General features: G+C 34.7%; 1 protein-coding gene across 1 annotated transcript in view; it reads left to right on the plus strand.

Moving 5' to 3' along the window:
• Nucleotides 1-1,082: 1,082 nt before the first annotated feature.
• Nucleotides 1,083-15,402, plus strand: part of LOC136038118 (uncharacterized) — a 47,912-nt gene continuing 33,592 nt past the window's right edge. The window contains exons 1-3 of the mRNA XM_065721142.1: nucleotides 1,083-1,201; nucleotides 8,777-8,962; nucleotides 11,647-11,807. Coding sequence (XP_065577214.1) covers nucleotides 1,102-1,201; nucleotides 8,777-8,962; nucleotides 11,647-11,807 — 447 coding nt within the window. The 5' untranslated portion in view covers nucleotides 1,083-1,101. The remainder of the gene's footprint in view (nucleotides 1,202-8,776; nucleotides 8,963-11,646; nucleotides 11,808-15,402) is intronic.

Below are 15,402 nucleotides of genomic sequence, written 5' to 3' on the forward strand. Positions count from 1 at the left end.
TACTGCGTAATCTGCTACGCAATATTTCTTATTCGTTTTAAGTTTTATTTTCGCCCTCCGCGTAAAATCATTTTATTCTATTAAATCTGCCATAAGAGAGGCCTGTCATCCCACAGTATCCATATTATAAGTCTAGCCCAAAAATAATCCTCAGAATGAAAGGAGGCTAGAACGGAAATTTCCATTCCCCCTCCATCTATGTCTATATATGGGCCTGAAAATATACTTCCTGAGACATCAGACAAGATAAAAAGCGCTGATCCTCCTACCCAATATCTGATGCGATGTCCGTACGTAATTTTATGAAGCCTCTCGTGAATCAACCTCAAATAAAAGTTCATATGTTTTGATAACATTATCATCTAAGATGCTAGAATTATCAGCATGATCTATGTCTATTAAGCTTAACTTCTCCATTTGATTCCTTACTCTCATATTACCTTTGTTGTGTTTCGTAGGTCAAAGTCCGTCAAAATGCTCCAAATAAATGAGGATAGAACATAACCCTGCTTAACTCCTGATTTAATCCGAAACTACCCCTTTTATATATATACATATATATATATATATATATATATATATATATATATATATATATATATATATATATATATATATATATATATATATATATATATATATATATATATATATATATATATATATATATATATGTATATATATATATATAAATATATATATATATATATATATATATATATATATATATATATATATATATATATATATATATATATATATATATATATACAAAATACGTAAATATAGAATTTAATATCTAGACCATTGCTGCAGAGTTTCAATAATGAGCAATCCTCAATATTATTTTCTGTGATTCCTACTACTGAAATGTTGAATGTCTAATATTTAACCTATCGACTGCTGGATATAAAAATCGCTTTTGTGGTCAAGTATTTTAAAACAAGTGTCATGAACTCTCTTCAAATTCTTTCCAGGTTTGAACTCTTTTGTGCGGTCAAGGACTGGAACTTCTTTTGTGAGTCCCGGATCTTTCGTTATTCCTAGAAGACAATAATCCCTAATCAATTTGTCACTTTCGCTTTTCATCGTCACAGCCACATGAGTCTTTTTTACTGTGGTCAGTTAGTTGTCAACTGGTTGACTATGAAGACTTTACCTTTAGGAATTTCACTTTTGGTTCTTATTCTCAATATCCTAGGTATATTTTTGTAACGTTATAGGCTCAAGCTGCTTCTTTTGTATTTTCAGTGACTATTTTTTAAACTTTCATAAATCAAAGGAGGTACATACTCGGAACTTGATTTGTTTAGGGATTCAGTTAGTCTTTGGGAAGAGGGCGAATATGAGAGGTTTATTTCCAGGACTGAACGGATCTAGATCTGTCGGTAAATGGGCAAAAATAAAATTGTGTGTGTACTTTCGTAATAATAGCGTTGACCAGAAATTTTCCCTGGAATAAAGAGGGATTAGATATCAATTTCACATTTTTTACGGCTTTTAAAGTTTTTGTCTAGCCCCCCCCAAAAAAAAAATTATACCTCCTCCCAAATAAAAGTTCTGTGTGTAACCCTGGAAATTTTGGTACTTGTGTATTATACAATACACGTTCGAGAAGTGAAGTTTGGTGAATGCTAATGAAATAAAACAAAATATGATGAAAATACTAAACTGTATTAACAAATTATAAAAACTACCACAAAGAATTATGGAAGGGGGGGCCACCCAGAGCGCATTATATTAAATAAGTAACCTAACCTAACCAAAATACCAACTAAATCTCCGCGATACATGTTCTCGAGTATGTATTATTTAATGCACAAGTACCGAAATTTCTACCTCCATCTTCCCCTCGTCTTTCCCTTGGAACTCATTGGAACTCCTGGAACCCATCTTCCCCTCCGTCTTTCCCCTAGAAGTCTCATTGATCCTTCAGAAAGATACAGTATTAGTTCTTTTGAAGGGTGCTCGTTACATCAGAAATGTACAGTTCTAATCCTTTTTTTCTAAGTTGAAACTGATGAGTGACTGAAGACCAACGAGTCGAAAAAGGGGGTATTTTCTACGTGTGGGGAACACTTCTGTGGGTATAGGGGGAGGGGGATAAATGCCATCTCCCAAAATTAAAAAATCAATAAAATCAGAATTTTTTCCTGAATTCAAATATAAAATTCTTTTCTATTGGAAATTAACTTTATTCTCAACCTCCCAATGTACAAATATATACCGTTAGTTATATATAGATACTGAGTTCTCCGTAATTTGCTCTTTTATTCAAATTGATTTGTCAAATTGATTGATTGAATTTGTCAAAATAATGGAACATTTATTGTATATATACAGTTCAGGGTAAATATTTCCATATTACGGGATGGTGGTGTTATAATTCATTTTGACTCAAATGAATGTCATATTTAGGATGAAATTCTGATCTTAAAGTTATATCCATTTATGTATCTCATATAATCAGTCAATTTACCAAAGTCTATCTGAGTTTGAAAGAGAAACGGAACAGCCGGAAGCCTCTCTAACCATGTCACTGAGCCAAAGACAAGGCTTCTAAACCAATCCAGATGTATTTAAAAATTTAATAGGATTATAGACAACTAACGCTTTACTAAAAACACAAAACAAGTATCAAAACAATAATGTTGATTTATTAGTTAAAAGTGAGTACGTAGCCTGACAATAACAAACTAATTTATAAAGCTTTTCATAGTCTTGCACCAGCAATATCAGTAACTTTCAGTACCGTATACAATTAAAATTATCTCAAAAATATAAGAATGAAAATACATACTTTTTTAATAATCGCAGTCATTGAACAGCATACAGAAACATTGGATTGATTTATCAGGTAACATTTTGGTCTCATCAGCTATAATACTATAATATAATACTATAATACTATAATATAGCTATAATAGTGAGTAATAAATAATCGTAGGAAATACTCTTTTTGCTCAAAACAAAGATCAAATAAGCCATAATATGATTTCTGGAAAAACCGAAAATTTCTCTACAACAGAGAATTTTAAATTATGATAAAATTTTAAAGCTAGTCTATAGTCATAATACTATTAAGATGATTTCACATCAAACTTGTCTACAAACTAATCATGACATGTCCTTTTCAGAACGAAAACGAAGTACTATAAAAAGTATCCTTACTTGGTTTGCTTTTACTGTACCAAAACTACTATATTTTAGTTTTTTTCAGTAAAGCGCTAGTTTTCTTTGATCCTAAAAACATTAGTTGGTTTATTTGTGCTAGTTTTATTATTATTTGTTAGACTGTGAAGCAATAGTTTCTATTCGCTTTAAGTATTAATATCGCTCCTTAATTTATGTGGATTTTTTTTATTTCGTTTCTTATTGTTTCCAAATAATGCCGAGAATTCCATGCCACAAAAACAGTGTACACAATTTTTGAAGGGGGGTCAACTTCGACAGTTAGAAAGAGTAGCTATTGTTCTAAGGATTTATTAGGTTTTCAAAACCTAAGGAAAATCTTGGTATGTCTAATTTATTTTACTAAGTATCTCCCCCCTCTCCCTCATGGGCTCTGGTAAGGGGGCAGGGGGGTCATGGACCCTCTGGAAATTTGGGACTATAAATTACTTAGGAAACCAAAGGAAAGAGACCAGAATGGGGACAAATGTGTTGCACCATTGTTGGCTGCCTGCCAGTAGAATTTGACTCTTAATAAGGAAAATATAAGTTCTAATTTGTGACTGAGTGAACCCTTTCTTGTTTCCCACAAACATTTTTCTATATGATTTGATTGGAGCAATAACAAAAAATCACTCTTCATAGAAATGAATTGTAAGTAAATAACGATCCTTGTCAATAACGAAAGTATAAGAGCCTAACTATTGATAACATTCAATGCAAGAATCTCCTTTTTATTGTGATCCTAAATATACATTTGTTTATTAGTAATTAGTGCAGTTGTTAGTGCAAAAGAAAGTTCGTATAATTATAGAAAATGATTTAATAAGGGGCGATTTAGATAAAATTATGCCATCAACTTTTGCTTACATTGCCAGAGTACCCATGACCTGATGTACGGATCCACTGTGATCGGAAATGTTTGCCCTGAACTGACATGTTTTTACTGCTGATGATGAACACTGTATATGTGTTCGAAATATCCAGTTATATAATTTTATATCTATTCACTGTCAATAAAAAGGTACCATCTCTAATTTGAACTGTTTTACTTTTGATATGTTTTTGTGTTTTATTGTCATTTTTCTCCAGGAGTGATTGTATTTATCTAGATGTCACTTTGAAAAAGATTTAATTTTTTACAGTTATGAAGTGTAAAGGTGTCTAATATATTAGTTTCTTGTACTCAAAATTAAATTAAATTAAATTTAATTAAAAAATTTTATTGGATTTTCGCAATCTTAGATTTAATGTTTGAGTTTTAACAAACTACTTTGATAATGTGCTACTTTTTATAAACACTGAGTAGTCTAGAGGCATTAAATATTCTGTCTTTGATAACCAAGTTCAAAACTGTCGATATAGTAAAAAAATATCGTCCAGCGCGTCGGTATTGCTCAACTGAACTAAATGCTGGGAGTTATATTATATATATTTTTTAAGTAGGCTATTGTTTGGTGTATTTTTTGTAATTACTATCAATGTTCATTTTTATATACTTTTTCTTTGACATAATTTTTTCATTACCTTTCAAAAATATTTGTCTCTAAGTTTCATTAAATAAAAAAAAGTTTTTTCAACTGAAAGCAAGGAGCGAAATTAAAATTTGGAAAAACGAACAGGTATGATTACGTATATGAGGGGGTTGCCCCTCCTCAACACCTCGCTCTTAACGCTACAGTTTTTCCGCACGTTAAAAAAGTTACTTATTGTTCTGATTAATCGACCTTTGTGTTTCAGGAGTCATTTTTTAAAAATTTGGACAAAATTTAACCTTTAGCGTAAAGAATAAGGTTTCGAGAAGGGCACGCAATAATTTCTGTTCGTTTTAAGCTTTAATGCTGCTCCTTACTTTCAGTTTAAAAATTTGTTTTATTTATTCAATTTCGGATATCCTCGTTTTATAAGTAACGCTAAGGCATCTGGCTCCACCTCCACAGAGATCCTTCTACCCTACAGAAATATCCGCTAGAGAGTTCAATCCTGACGAAACTTCAACCCAGACAATTATCATTATCATCTCCACGCGGAAAATTGAATCGGTAAAGAGAAAGCAAGACATATAAAGAAATTTCGTTTAGGAGTTCTGGCAAATTCACACTGTAATATTTCCCCTGAAACTTCACCACCTGGAAACTTCCCTCTCCATGGAAAATTTTCCCCGTGCAAAATCCTCCCAGCAGAAAATTCGTCCTCCCCTCCTCACTCAAAAAATGTATGCGTACTTCCCATAACAAATACAATATTTAAACAATGAGAAAAATTTGTAACAACTCATCTATGCACCTTGTCATTTTAAACACCTTGCCCATTAAGCAAAGTTTTCTAGTGCTTTGATCTTTTTTTCTAATTGCAGCTTTTCTTAAAAAATCTGGACAAAAGCCAAACTTCACAGTAAAAAGTAAGGAGCTAAGGAGGAGACAGCCCCTTTCTTAAAAAGAATAATCTTTTCAAATAGGTTTCAAATACGTTCCTTGCTTTCTGTTGAAAATCTCTTTTTTCATTCAATTTCTTATTGTTTTCCAAATCATACTCAGGCCTAACCAAAATATAATTTGAGATATCAGTCCCTTAAATCCCTGGTTAATTGCTTTTAGAATGTGAATCAATAATTGTTCTACGTTTAAATTTGCAATTTCAATTCTGAATAAAATTTGAGTATACTTAAAAAATTGGCGGTGAAAATTAATTTTGGTAAAAATTCCTTTTTTATATTACCGCTAGATAATTTCGATTGGATGAAAAGGAGTATTATTGTTTATATGGATGGAAAAACTGTAAGAATTTTGATCTTCTACGTAACTGAAGCCATCACAAACCTCTAATAGGATTTTCTTAACGATAGATACATTATATACATTCGTTTGATAACATTGAAGTATTTCATATAAATACAAAAAAAAAAATATTGTCATTTAACATTGCTGAAAACTAAGTTCCTAATAGTACTTGCACCCTAAAGAAACTTCCTGGCGAGGCTGATGATGGCCTTCCATACCTTTTCCACCTATGTGCTGGTAGATATAGAAATGTAAGATTTTAGCTGCATAGAGAAAAATTTAAATTAATTCCTTACTCCCTCCCCCCTACCTCTTTCATTATTTATCTGAAACCTCATGAAGAGCAATCAGTTTGTCCATTAAAATAAACTGTTTTAGGAATCTACTCTATCCCCACCTAAACAATGACTCACCCCCATCCACCCTTACTATAGCTGATCCGCAATCCCAGATCACCGGAAGTAGCCTAATTCCATTACAAATAAAACGATTCAACTTGGTTGAATCCTTTACTGCCATCGTTTGGCATTACTTCTTTTGCAACTGAGAAGTCTAAAATATAGTTATTGATACTTCTAATTCAATCAGCTTCTCAAAATTTTAAATTGATTACAAATACGGCCTATTTGGGGTAAAGTCATAGTTTGGTGCCCTAAAACGGTGGAAAACAAAACATTCCCCTGGCCCAACCTCTATTGTCCCTTAAAAAAGAACTTTAAATTTACATTTGAATGAGCTCCCTCCCAATTATCTTTGACCTTTTTTTGATACAATCACCCTTGGGAAAAAGCAAAACAAACATGCATCGACGATAGTTCTTCTGAAAAACAATGCGAAACTCCACATTTGGAAGATTAGAGCTTGATACCTCCACGGTAGGGTTCTCTGATATGACTTATCTAATAAAGGGATTTTCAATAAAATCACTTGCTTTTTGGGGGTTGTTTCCCCTTTTTCGAAAATAAGGCAAATTTTCTCAGATTTTTGGTTTTGGGTGGGTATCAATAAACTGAAAGAATTTTGTATATTTAGAATCAGCATAAAAAGCCAATACTGCTGGTTTAGGAATTGTCATGAGAATTACATTTTTAGTTTTTGGTGAATATTGGTTCAAGTCACGTTTTAAATTCAGTTTTTTTCTTTTTTTTTATCACAAACTACTTGATAAGATTGTCCCTTCACGAATTTTTTTTTGAGCCTGTTCATTTTATTTAGTTGAATCGAATTAAAAAAAGAAAGAGGATCATTTTGACAACTGGATAGTAAGTTAAAATTTTGTTTTTCTTCTGCTATTTTACTTTTTTTAATATCTGAATATATAAAGGTTTAAGTTCGAGACGAGATTTTTCCTGTTTTGAAAGAGGTACATTTTACATGGACGTTATTAAATTGAAACGTGGTATCTATGCAGGCAGGATCATTTTTGAGTATTCTAAGGCGTAGGAAAAGGCAAAAAGACAAGTCTACATCTGTTATAATCTACGGAAGCAATAAATCGTTCTCTAATTTTGGTTTGAGTTTGATTTACTTTTAAGAACAAATGCATAATAATGAAATATATTATTGATTCAATAAACTGATCTATTTCCTAGAAATCTTTATCGTTGAAATTTTACTGCATTTTGTTTTCATTTTAAATGCAATTTAATTGCTCTTTTTTCAAGGTTTTCCCATAGAAGTATCTAAGACTAAACTTATTCCTACGAAAAAATATCCTGACATAATATTCCCTGTCACCCAACCACCACTGGCGTCTACCCCCCCCCCCCACTGGAAAATTTTCTGCCGACACCCTTGCTCACCCTGATAAACACCAAAATACTTTACACATACAGTTGAGGAATAGCAATAAAAAAAAGGAAGTTGGGAAGTAACGTGACAGCTAGAAAAATATCACAGAAAAAAAAAGGAAATAGGTTATTAGTACTATGGTTACTCTGTTACAAATAGCTTTATTGTGTTATTTCAGGAATCACAAAAAAATCATACCCCCTCCCTCCCGGTGTTTTCCCCTTGGAAAACATCCTCCCCCCCCGCAGAAATAATCCCTTGGAAAATACCCCCGCGGAAAATACGCCCCCGGAAAATAACCCCCAGGACAGTGCCCCCTCAGAAAATATCCCCATGAAAAATACCCAGCCGTGGAAAATAGCCCCTCCCTCGGAAAATACCCTTCTATAATACCCCTAGCTGAAAATACCCCCAGTAAATACCCCCGGTGGAAAACAAGGAAGAAGCTTGGAAGAAACTGATGCCGCTTTTACAATTTCCAAACAGTTTCTAACGAATGCTTCTTGTTTAAGCTTGAAAAACTATGGGCTTCCCGACATGAGAAGGATGCACAGTACTGAGATGCCGGTTCATATGCGCAGGTTTCATTGAACTGTTGGCATAGACTTGCCCACAAAGAACACACTGAGCATTTACTGGATCAGACTTTGTCGCAGTAAATCCGAGTCCTAAATATTCTGGCAAGTACCGACGCACTTTGACCTAACATAATCTGTCACATTTCTTCTTCTTAGATGCATGGTCTAGGTCTGGGGTACCATCATACGGCTACTTGTTTTTTGTCATTTGTTTTGTCAAAATCATTCATCAATCAGGGCTCAGCAGCTCTAGCATGTAATTATAGTTCCGGTAATAAAACAGCCTCTAATAACCTAATGTATAACCATTTACCTTCAGCAAGATGGCCCTTTCTCACGGTGAAAAAAGTGGTGGAGAAAAAACGCATGTTTCGGTGTTTTATATTTCTTTTTCTTTGTGTATTTTTCTTTGAGTATCTTATGACGTATGTAGATCTTATGACGTTTTTTTTTCAGGAAGCAGTGCGTGTGGTTTAGGCGAAGAACGATTCTTACCTTCAAAAATTCAATGTGATAAGTACTATCGATGCAGCCAGGGTGTATTGAGTGTGCAGTATTGTGGATTTGGCACCTCATTTGATGTACGCTATGGAAAGTGTAGACCAAACAAGTGGGTAGAATGTGGACAAAGACGTTTGTCAAGTAAGAATCATTTTTTTTATTAACTATTTGAAATTTAAGTACCTCTTCAGGTGACAGCATACAGACAGGCAAACGCAGAGTTAGAAAAGGTGTGCTTTTTTACAATCCCTTAACAACATCAGTCTGTTTAGTATTGATCCTTTAACATCTCATATTTCTCCATATGGTATGCCTGTTTTTTCCATAATTTGATAGCTGTGCCCTTCCACCAGAGGTGTCGTTGAGAGGGAAAGTAGGAGTAGTTGCCCCCCCCCATTAATTTGGAAAAAAACTAAAATTTACTAAGTAGCTTTAAAACGATAGCTCGTTTTAAGTTTCAGATTAGCTCTTTGTTTTGAGCAGATATTTCTTTTTATATTAATACACGTTCATTTTTAACATAAGGATAACAAGAATAATAGGGGCCTATTGCACTTCATAATAAGTTCAACGTTATTTTCCAAATATACTGTCTCTGAAACCTAGTCATCAAGTAAAAATGTGATCCTAGTTAATGGCAAAATTGACAAATGCTTCATGTTTCACCATATTTGCTCAGGTTAATTTTCCCCCTGATATTTAAGGTGATATAATATTTAAGGTGATATTTAACTGATATAAAGTTTTAAAACTTTCAAAAGTGGAAATGAATAAACCCTCTACATGTGCAAATAGGACAGAAATGGAATCATTGAAGAATGAGAAGGTAGATATGCAGCGAATATAATTTCCTAAATGAAAAAAAAATCATTGAATAAGAAAATAATACTTAATACTTTTTATAATGATACTAGCACTATAACTAGACAGGCCAAATCGGCTGAGGTTTGGTCAAGGAATTTAGTAGAGGGGGATCCGTTCCAGGATTCATTTAATTGTTTTAATTGTTATTTCCAGTATTTAATTGAAACTCCAATTTTCTTATTTGTCATGAAAATGCCTAATAAGCATTGATAGCGTCCTATTGCTTGCATTTTGAATTCAAATATTGGCGCATAAATATTTAACTGCCTCTATGTACAAAACCATGCTGATTTCTTGCTATTTTCGTCTTTTTTCTCAATATTTCTTTAACGAGCCCCAAAGAAAGAATTGACAAAATGTGCTAAGAATTATGACTGAAATTAGTCGTATTTGACACAAAGCCAGCGCTACTTGTGAGACATTTCTCTCTGCATCAGTATTTTGTACGAAATGTCTGCTGAGAATAGTAACATTAAACAAAATATGTATTTTTTTCTCACAAAGTCACACTTTCAAAATTTTATGGGTTCGTATAAGCAGTACCAACCCACTCGCTTTTTCTATTGTTTTCAATTTAATCATGTATCACTAGGAAACCGTGCTTCGCTTGTGAAGGGAACTATAGACATAAAAAAAGATATTCAGTGCAACCCCCACCGGAAATTTATGCCCCCATATCCTGATTTAAACACAAGAAAAACTTTGTAATTCTTATAGAATTCATTTTTTAAACAAAGATGCAAAGGGGGAGGTAGTTTTCAAACTCTAAGAGTCAGTTTTTTTCCTATTGGAATCCCTGGCAATTTTCAATTAATTTAAGGTCTCTGTCGCAGTGATGCCAAGATTTTTTCAGATTTTCTGAATATTCTTCGCCAAACAATGGATAAATTAATAGTTCTAACTTCTTAAATACTTTCATATTTAAAATACGGTTCCTATTTAAATGTGGAGAATATGTCACAATATAATGTTTCACAATCTTTGGTGATACTTTGACTTATCCTTTATCTTTACTCAGACAGCGCTATTGAGCTGCCTAGGAGTTTTTTTGGCTTTGGCACGCTGATATCAATGCTATTTATCAATGTAAATCAGCGAATCCACAAACACATCAATTTAAAAAAATAATAAATAATATTTCAATACATCTTGTATATTATAAGTTTATTGCAACAAATTAAATCTTACATAGTCAAACTCCATTCAAAAATACCAGCAAATGAATAGTGCGATGCCCGGGGCTGTTACAATAGACATTAGTTCAATTATGAGATTGAGCATCCTGTGCTGGGCGCGGATGTAGGGGGGGAGTGCAGGGTAGACAAATATTGCAGCATTAGTGGTAATCTGGCTGAAAAAAGCTGAGTGTATGGGACATTCACCTTCGCTCACCCAGAAGTTTGTTTATGCTATACTACAGCAGTTCATTGTTGATAATTTTAGTAAAAGCTAAGCATAGGCACTTATATGTATGACTGTTTAATGTGTATTTATTGTTTATAAATGGCGTAATGTTTTAAATTCTACAGTTTGCGTGTTTGTTAAATAGTTACTTTTCTTGACTACCGTTTGAATAGCACTCCACTCTTACCCTCCCCTCCAAAAAAATGTTGTAGCTATCCCCTACATTCCACTGAAATACTCCCCCCCCTCTTCTGAGAAAAATAATATGCGTCAAATCTAGGACTTGACTAGAAAACATAATGCCCAAATTACATAAAATCGAGCGGCTATGTCCAGTCAATCCTCATACTTGACTAAGGAACAAATAACTAGTTTTGGCAGACGTAAGCTACCCTTCTTGAACTGGACAGTTTCTTCTTGTTAGTTCCCAGGCTTGTTTCAAAGAACTTCGATTTTTTTCTTCCGGGAGTGCAGCTGCCTTCCAAAATCATACGGTTTCGTCAAGTCAATCCTCAAACTAGATTTAAAGACAAATAATAAAGACTTATCCTTTTCAGGAGTAGTCTGCCCTTCAGAAACTGGGCGGTTTGCTGTCAAAGGAGAATGCCATCTGTATAACGTATGTCGTCGTGGCTCTTCTCGCATATTTGCCTGTGCACCTGGCACCGTTTTCTCTACCAAATCCAAGAGTTGCATTCTTCCTATTGCTCTTCCACCGGTAAGGGTTTTTGGAATTTTTTTCTATTCTTTAAACAACTTTTTGAGCATTATAAATGGGTTTTTAAGGCGATGTGCTACCTTAAAGGGTCACCCTACCTTGTCCATTACGATTTTTTATGGCACTTGGTATCTACCTAGTGACATATAGTGATCGCGAATTCTGTCGGTCGGTCTGTCGTTTTGTCTGTCTGTCCCGGTTTTGCTACTTTAGGCACTTCCAGGTAAGCTAGGACGGTAAAATTTGGCAGGCGTATCAGGAACTAGAAAAAGTTAAATTAAGAATTGTCGTTTCCCGATTCGACCATCTGGGGGGGGGGACGGTTAAATTGGAAAAATTCGAAAAAATGAGTTATTTTTAACTTACGAACAGGTGATCGGATCTTAATGAACTTTGACGTTTGGAAGGATATCGTGTCTCAGAGCTCTTATTTTCAATCCCAACCGGATCCGGTGACATTGGGGGGAGTTGGGGTGGAACCTAAAATCTTGGAAAACGCTTAGAGTGGAGGGATCGGGATGAAACTTGGTGGTAAAAATAAGCGTAAGTCTTAGATACGTGATTAGCATAACCGGAACGGGTCCGCTCTCCTTGGGGGAGTTTGGAGTGGGGGAGTGGGTATAATTCTGAAAAATTAGAAAAAATGAGTTATTTTTAACTTACGAAGGAGTGATCGATCTGAATGAAATTTGATGTTTGGAAAGATATAGTGTCTCAGAGCATTTAGTAGAAATCCTGACCGGATCCGGTGACATTGGGGGGAGTTGGGGGACCTAAAATCTTGGAAAACGCTAAGAGTAGAGGGATCGGGATTAAACTTGGTATGAAAAATAATCACAAATCCTAGATACGTGATTGAAATAACCAGAACGGATTCTCTTTCTTTGGAGGAGTCGGGGGGGGGGGGATTAATTCTGAAAAATTAGAAAAAATGAGGTATTTTTAACTTACGAAGGAGCGATCGGATCTTAATGAAGTTTGATGTTTGGAAGGATGTCGTGTCTTAGAGCTCTTATTCTAAATTCTGACTGGATCTGGTGACATTGGGGGGAGTTGGGGGGGTACCTAAAATCTTGGCAAACGCTTATAGTGGAGGGACCAGGGTGAAACTTGATGGGGAAAATAAGCAAAAGTCCTAGATACGTGATTGATATAACCGGAACGGATCCGCTTTCTTTGGGGGAGTTAGGGGGAAGTGTTAATTCTAAGAAATTAGAAAAATGAGAAACTTACGAAGGAGTGATCGAATATTAATAAAATTTTATATTTAGAAGAGCCTTGTAACTCAGATCTCTTACTTTAAATCTCGACCGGATCCAGTGTCATTGGGGGGGGGGGGAAATCTTGGAAAACGCTTAAAGCGGAGAGATCAGGATTGAACTTGATGGGAAGAATAAGCACAATTCCAAGATACGTGACTGACATAACTGGACCGGATCTGCTCTCTTTGGTGGAGTTGGGGGGGGGGGGGAGTAATTCGAAAAAATTATAAAAAAATTAGGTATTTGTAACTCATGAACGGGTGATCAGATCTTAATGAAATTTGACATTTAGGAGGATCTTCTGCTTTAGAACTCTCATTTTAAATCCCGACCAGATCCGGTGACATTAGGGGGAGTTGGAGGGGGAAACAGGAATTCTTGGAAAACGTGAAAATCGAGGTACCTTACGAATGGGTGATCGGATCTTAATGAAACTTGATTTATAGAAGAATCTTATGTCTCAGATGCTCCATTTTCAATTCGAATTGGATCTGAGGACATAGAGGTTTGGAAGGAGAAACAAAAATCTTGGAAACCGAAAATCTTGGAAAATGCTTAGAGTGGAGAGATCTGGATGAAACTTGATGGGAAGAATAAGCACCAGTTATAGATACGATATTGACATAATTGGAACGGATCTGTTTTCTTTGAGGGAGCTGGGGGTTGTCAATTTGGAAAAATTAAAAAAATTGAGGTATTTTTTAACTTAAGAACGGGTGACCAGATCTTAATGAAATTTGATATGTAGAAGGAAATTATGTCTCGGAGCTCTTATTTCAAATCCCAACCAGATCTGTTGACATTCGGGGGAGTTGGAGGGAGAAACTGGAAATCTTGGAAAACGCATATAAATGTCGTAGATGCATGATTGACATAACCAGACTGGATCCACTCTCTTTGGGGGAGTTAGGGGGTCAGGTTCAGTGCTTTGGCGAGTTCGTTGCTTCTGGACGTTCTAGAAAATTGGTAGGCGTGTCAGGGAGCTGCACAAATTGACTTGATAAAGTCGTTTTCCCCGATTCGACCATCTGGCGGGGGGGCTGGAGGGAAAGGAAAAATTGAAAAATGAGGTATATTTAACTTACAAGTGGGTGATCGGGTCTTAATGAATTTTGATATTTAGAAGGACCTCGTGACTCAGAGCTCTTATTTTAAATCCCAACCAAGCCTCTGATTTTCCTTTTGAAGCAATCTATTTATTCTTAGAATTTTGGTAGAGCTCATACCATATGAGCTCTTGGCTCTTGGCTCTTCCGACCTCGTCACAAGTGCCGTATGAGCTCTTAGTTCTTGTTTTAGTTTCTAGGGCCGAACTACTTAGAATTGATTGGGTGGTCTTGCTATAGCTTATAGACCAATGATAAGAAATCCAAATAGATGACAGAAAGCTAAAAGCCGACACCTAGATTTCCCGGTAGTCATAGGAAAACTATTTAAATTTTTACGGTTTATGCCTTAGATATTGTATTTCGTTTGATTAAAAATGGCATGATCAGAAAGAGTGCAGTTTGGTTTTTTCCGATTAAATGGAGAAGAATTTCCTTTTTAAAGTTCAGGAAAGGACAATCTCTAAGTATATCCTAGCACATCTTCTCGAAAAACACTGAAAATTCAATCAAAGGAATTATCTTTTTAGCAATGTGACTTGTTTTGGGAGTTTTTGTGGTGCAAATAATGTTGAATGACAGGCTTGCCGCCATGTATAATTTTACTGTCATTTCAGTAAAATTTCGTTAAACAACAGGTTTTCAACCACATTCGATGATGGCTTGTCTCCTCATCTCGTCTATTATAATTATCTCTTAAATAACGAATAAAACAAAATCGGAAAAAATTGTAGTTCTTTTTTTTTTCCGACTAAGGATGGCTGAGCAGAGGACTCGGCCGCAATATTTGCATATCTTATTCATTTACACTGGATAGAACTATTCTCCTTTTTTTTTTGTTCTTTCTGCTTATCTTTTTCTCATCTTGTCTAACCAGTGTGGTCTCAGAAACTATTGATTAAAAGCTTAGTAATTATTGAGCAAATGTTGACGGCGCTAGAATAAATCTAATAACTTTTCATGTCTGATAACGTTTTTCTTGTCAGAAGCAGACAATGATATATCGATATCCACTTTGTATTGAAAAATTCATAAGTATTATAGGAAAACACAGCATCTACTTAAAATTTAAGCACCAGGTTTATTCTTGGTTGAAAACGTTGGTGCATGTAAGCTTAATTTATGTATAGGCAAGGTCATATCCAGGGGAGGTAGGGGGATTCGAATCCACTCGAAACGTTTGTCCGACTCGTAAAAATGTAGCAAAAAATTCATTTAAACAAATTT

Source organism: Artemia franciscana, chromosome 2 (assembly GCF_032884065.1).
Source record: "Artemia franciscana chromosome 2, ASM3288406v1, whole genome shotgun sequence".
Taxonomy (NCBI): domain Eukaryota; kingdom Metazoa; phylum Arthropoda; class Branchiopoda; order Anostraca; family Artemiidae; genus Artemia; species Artemia franciscana.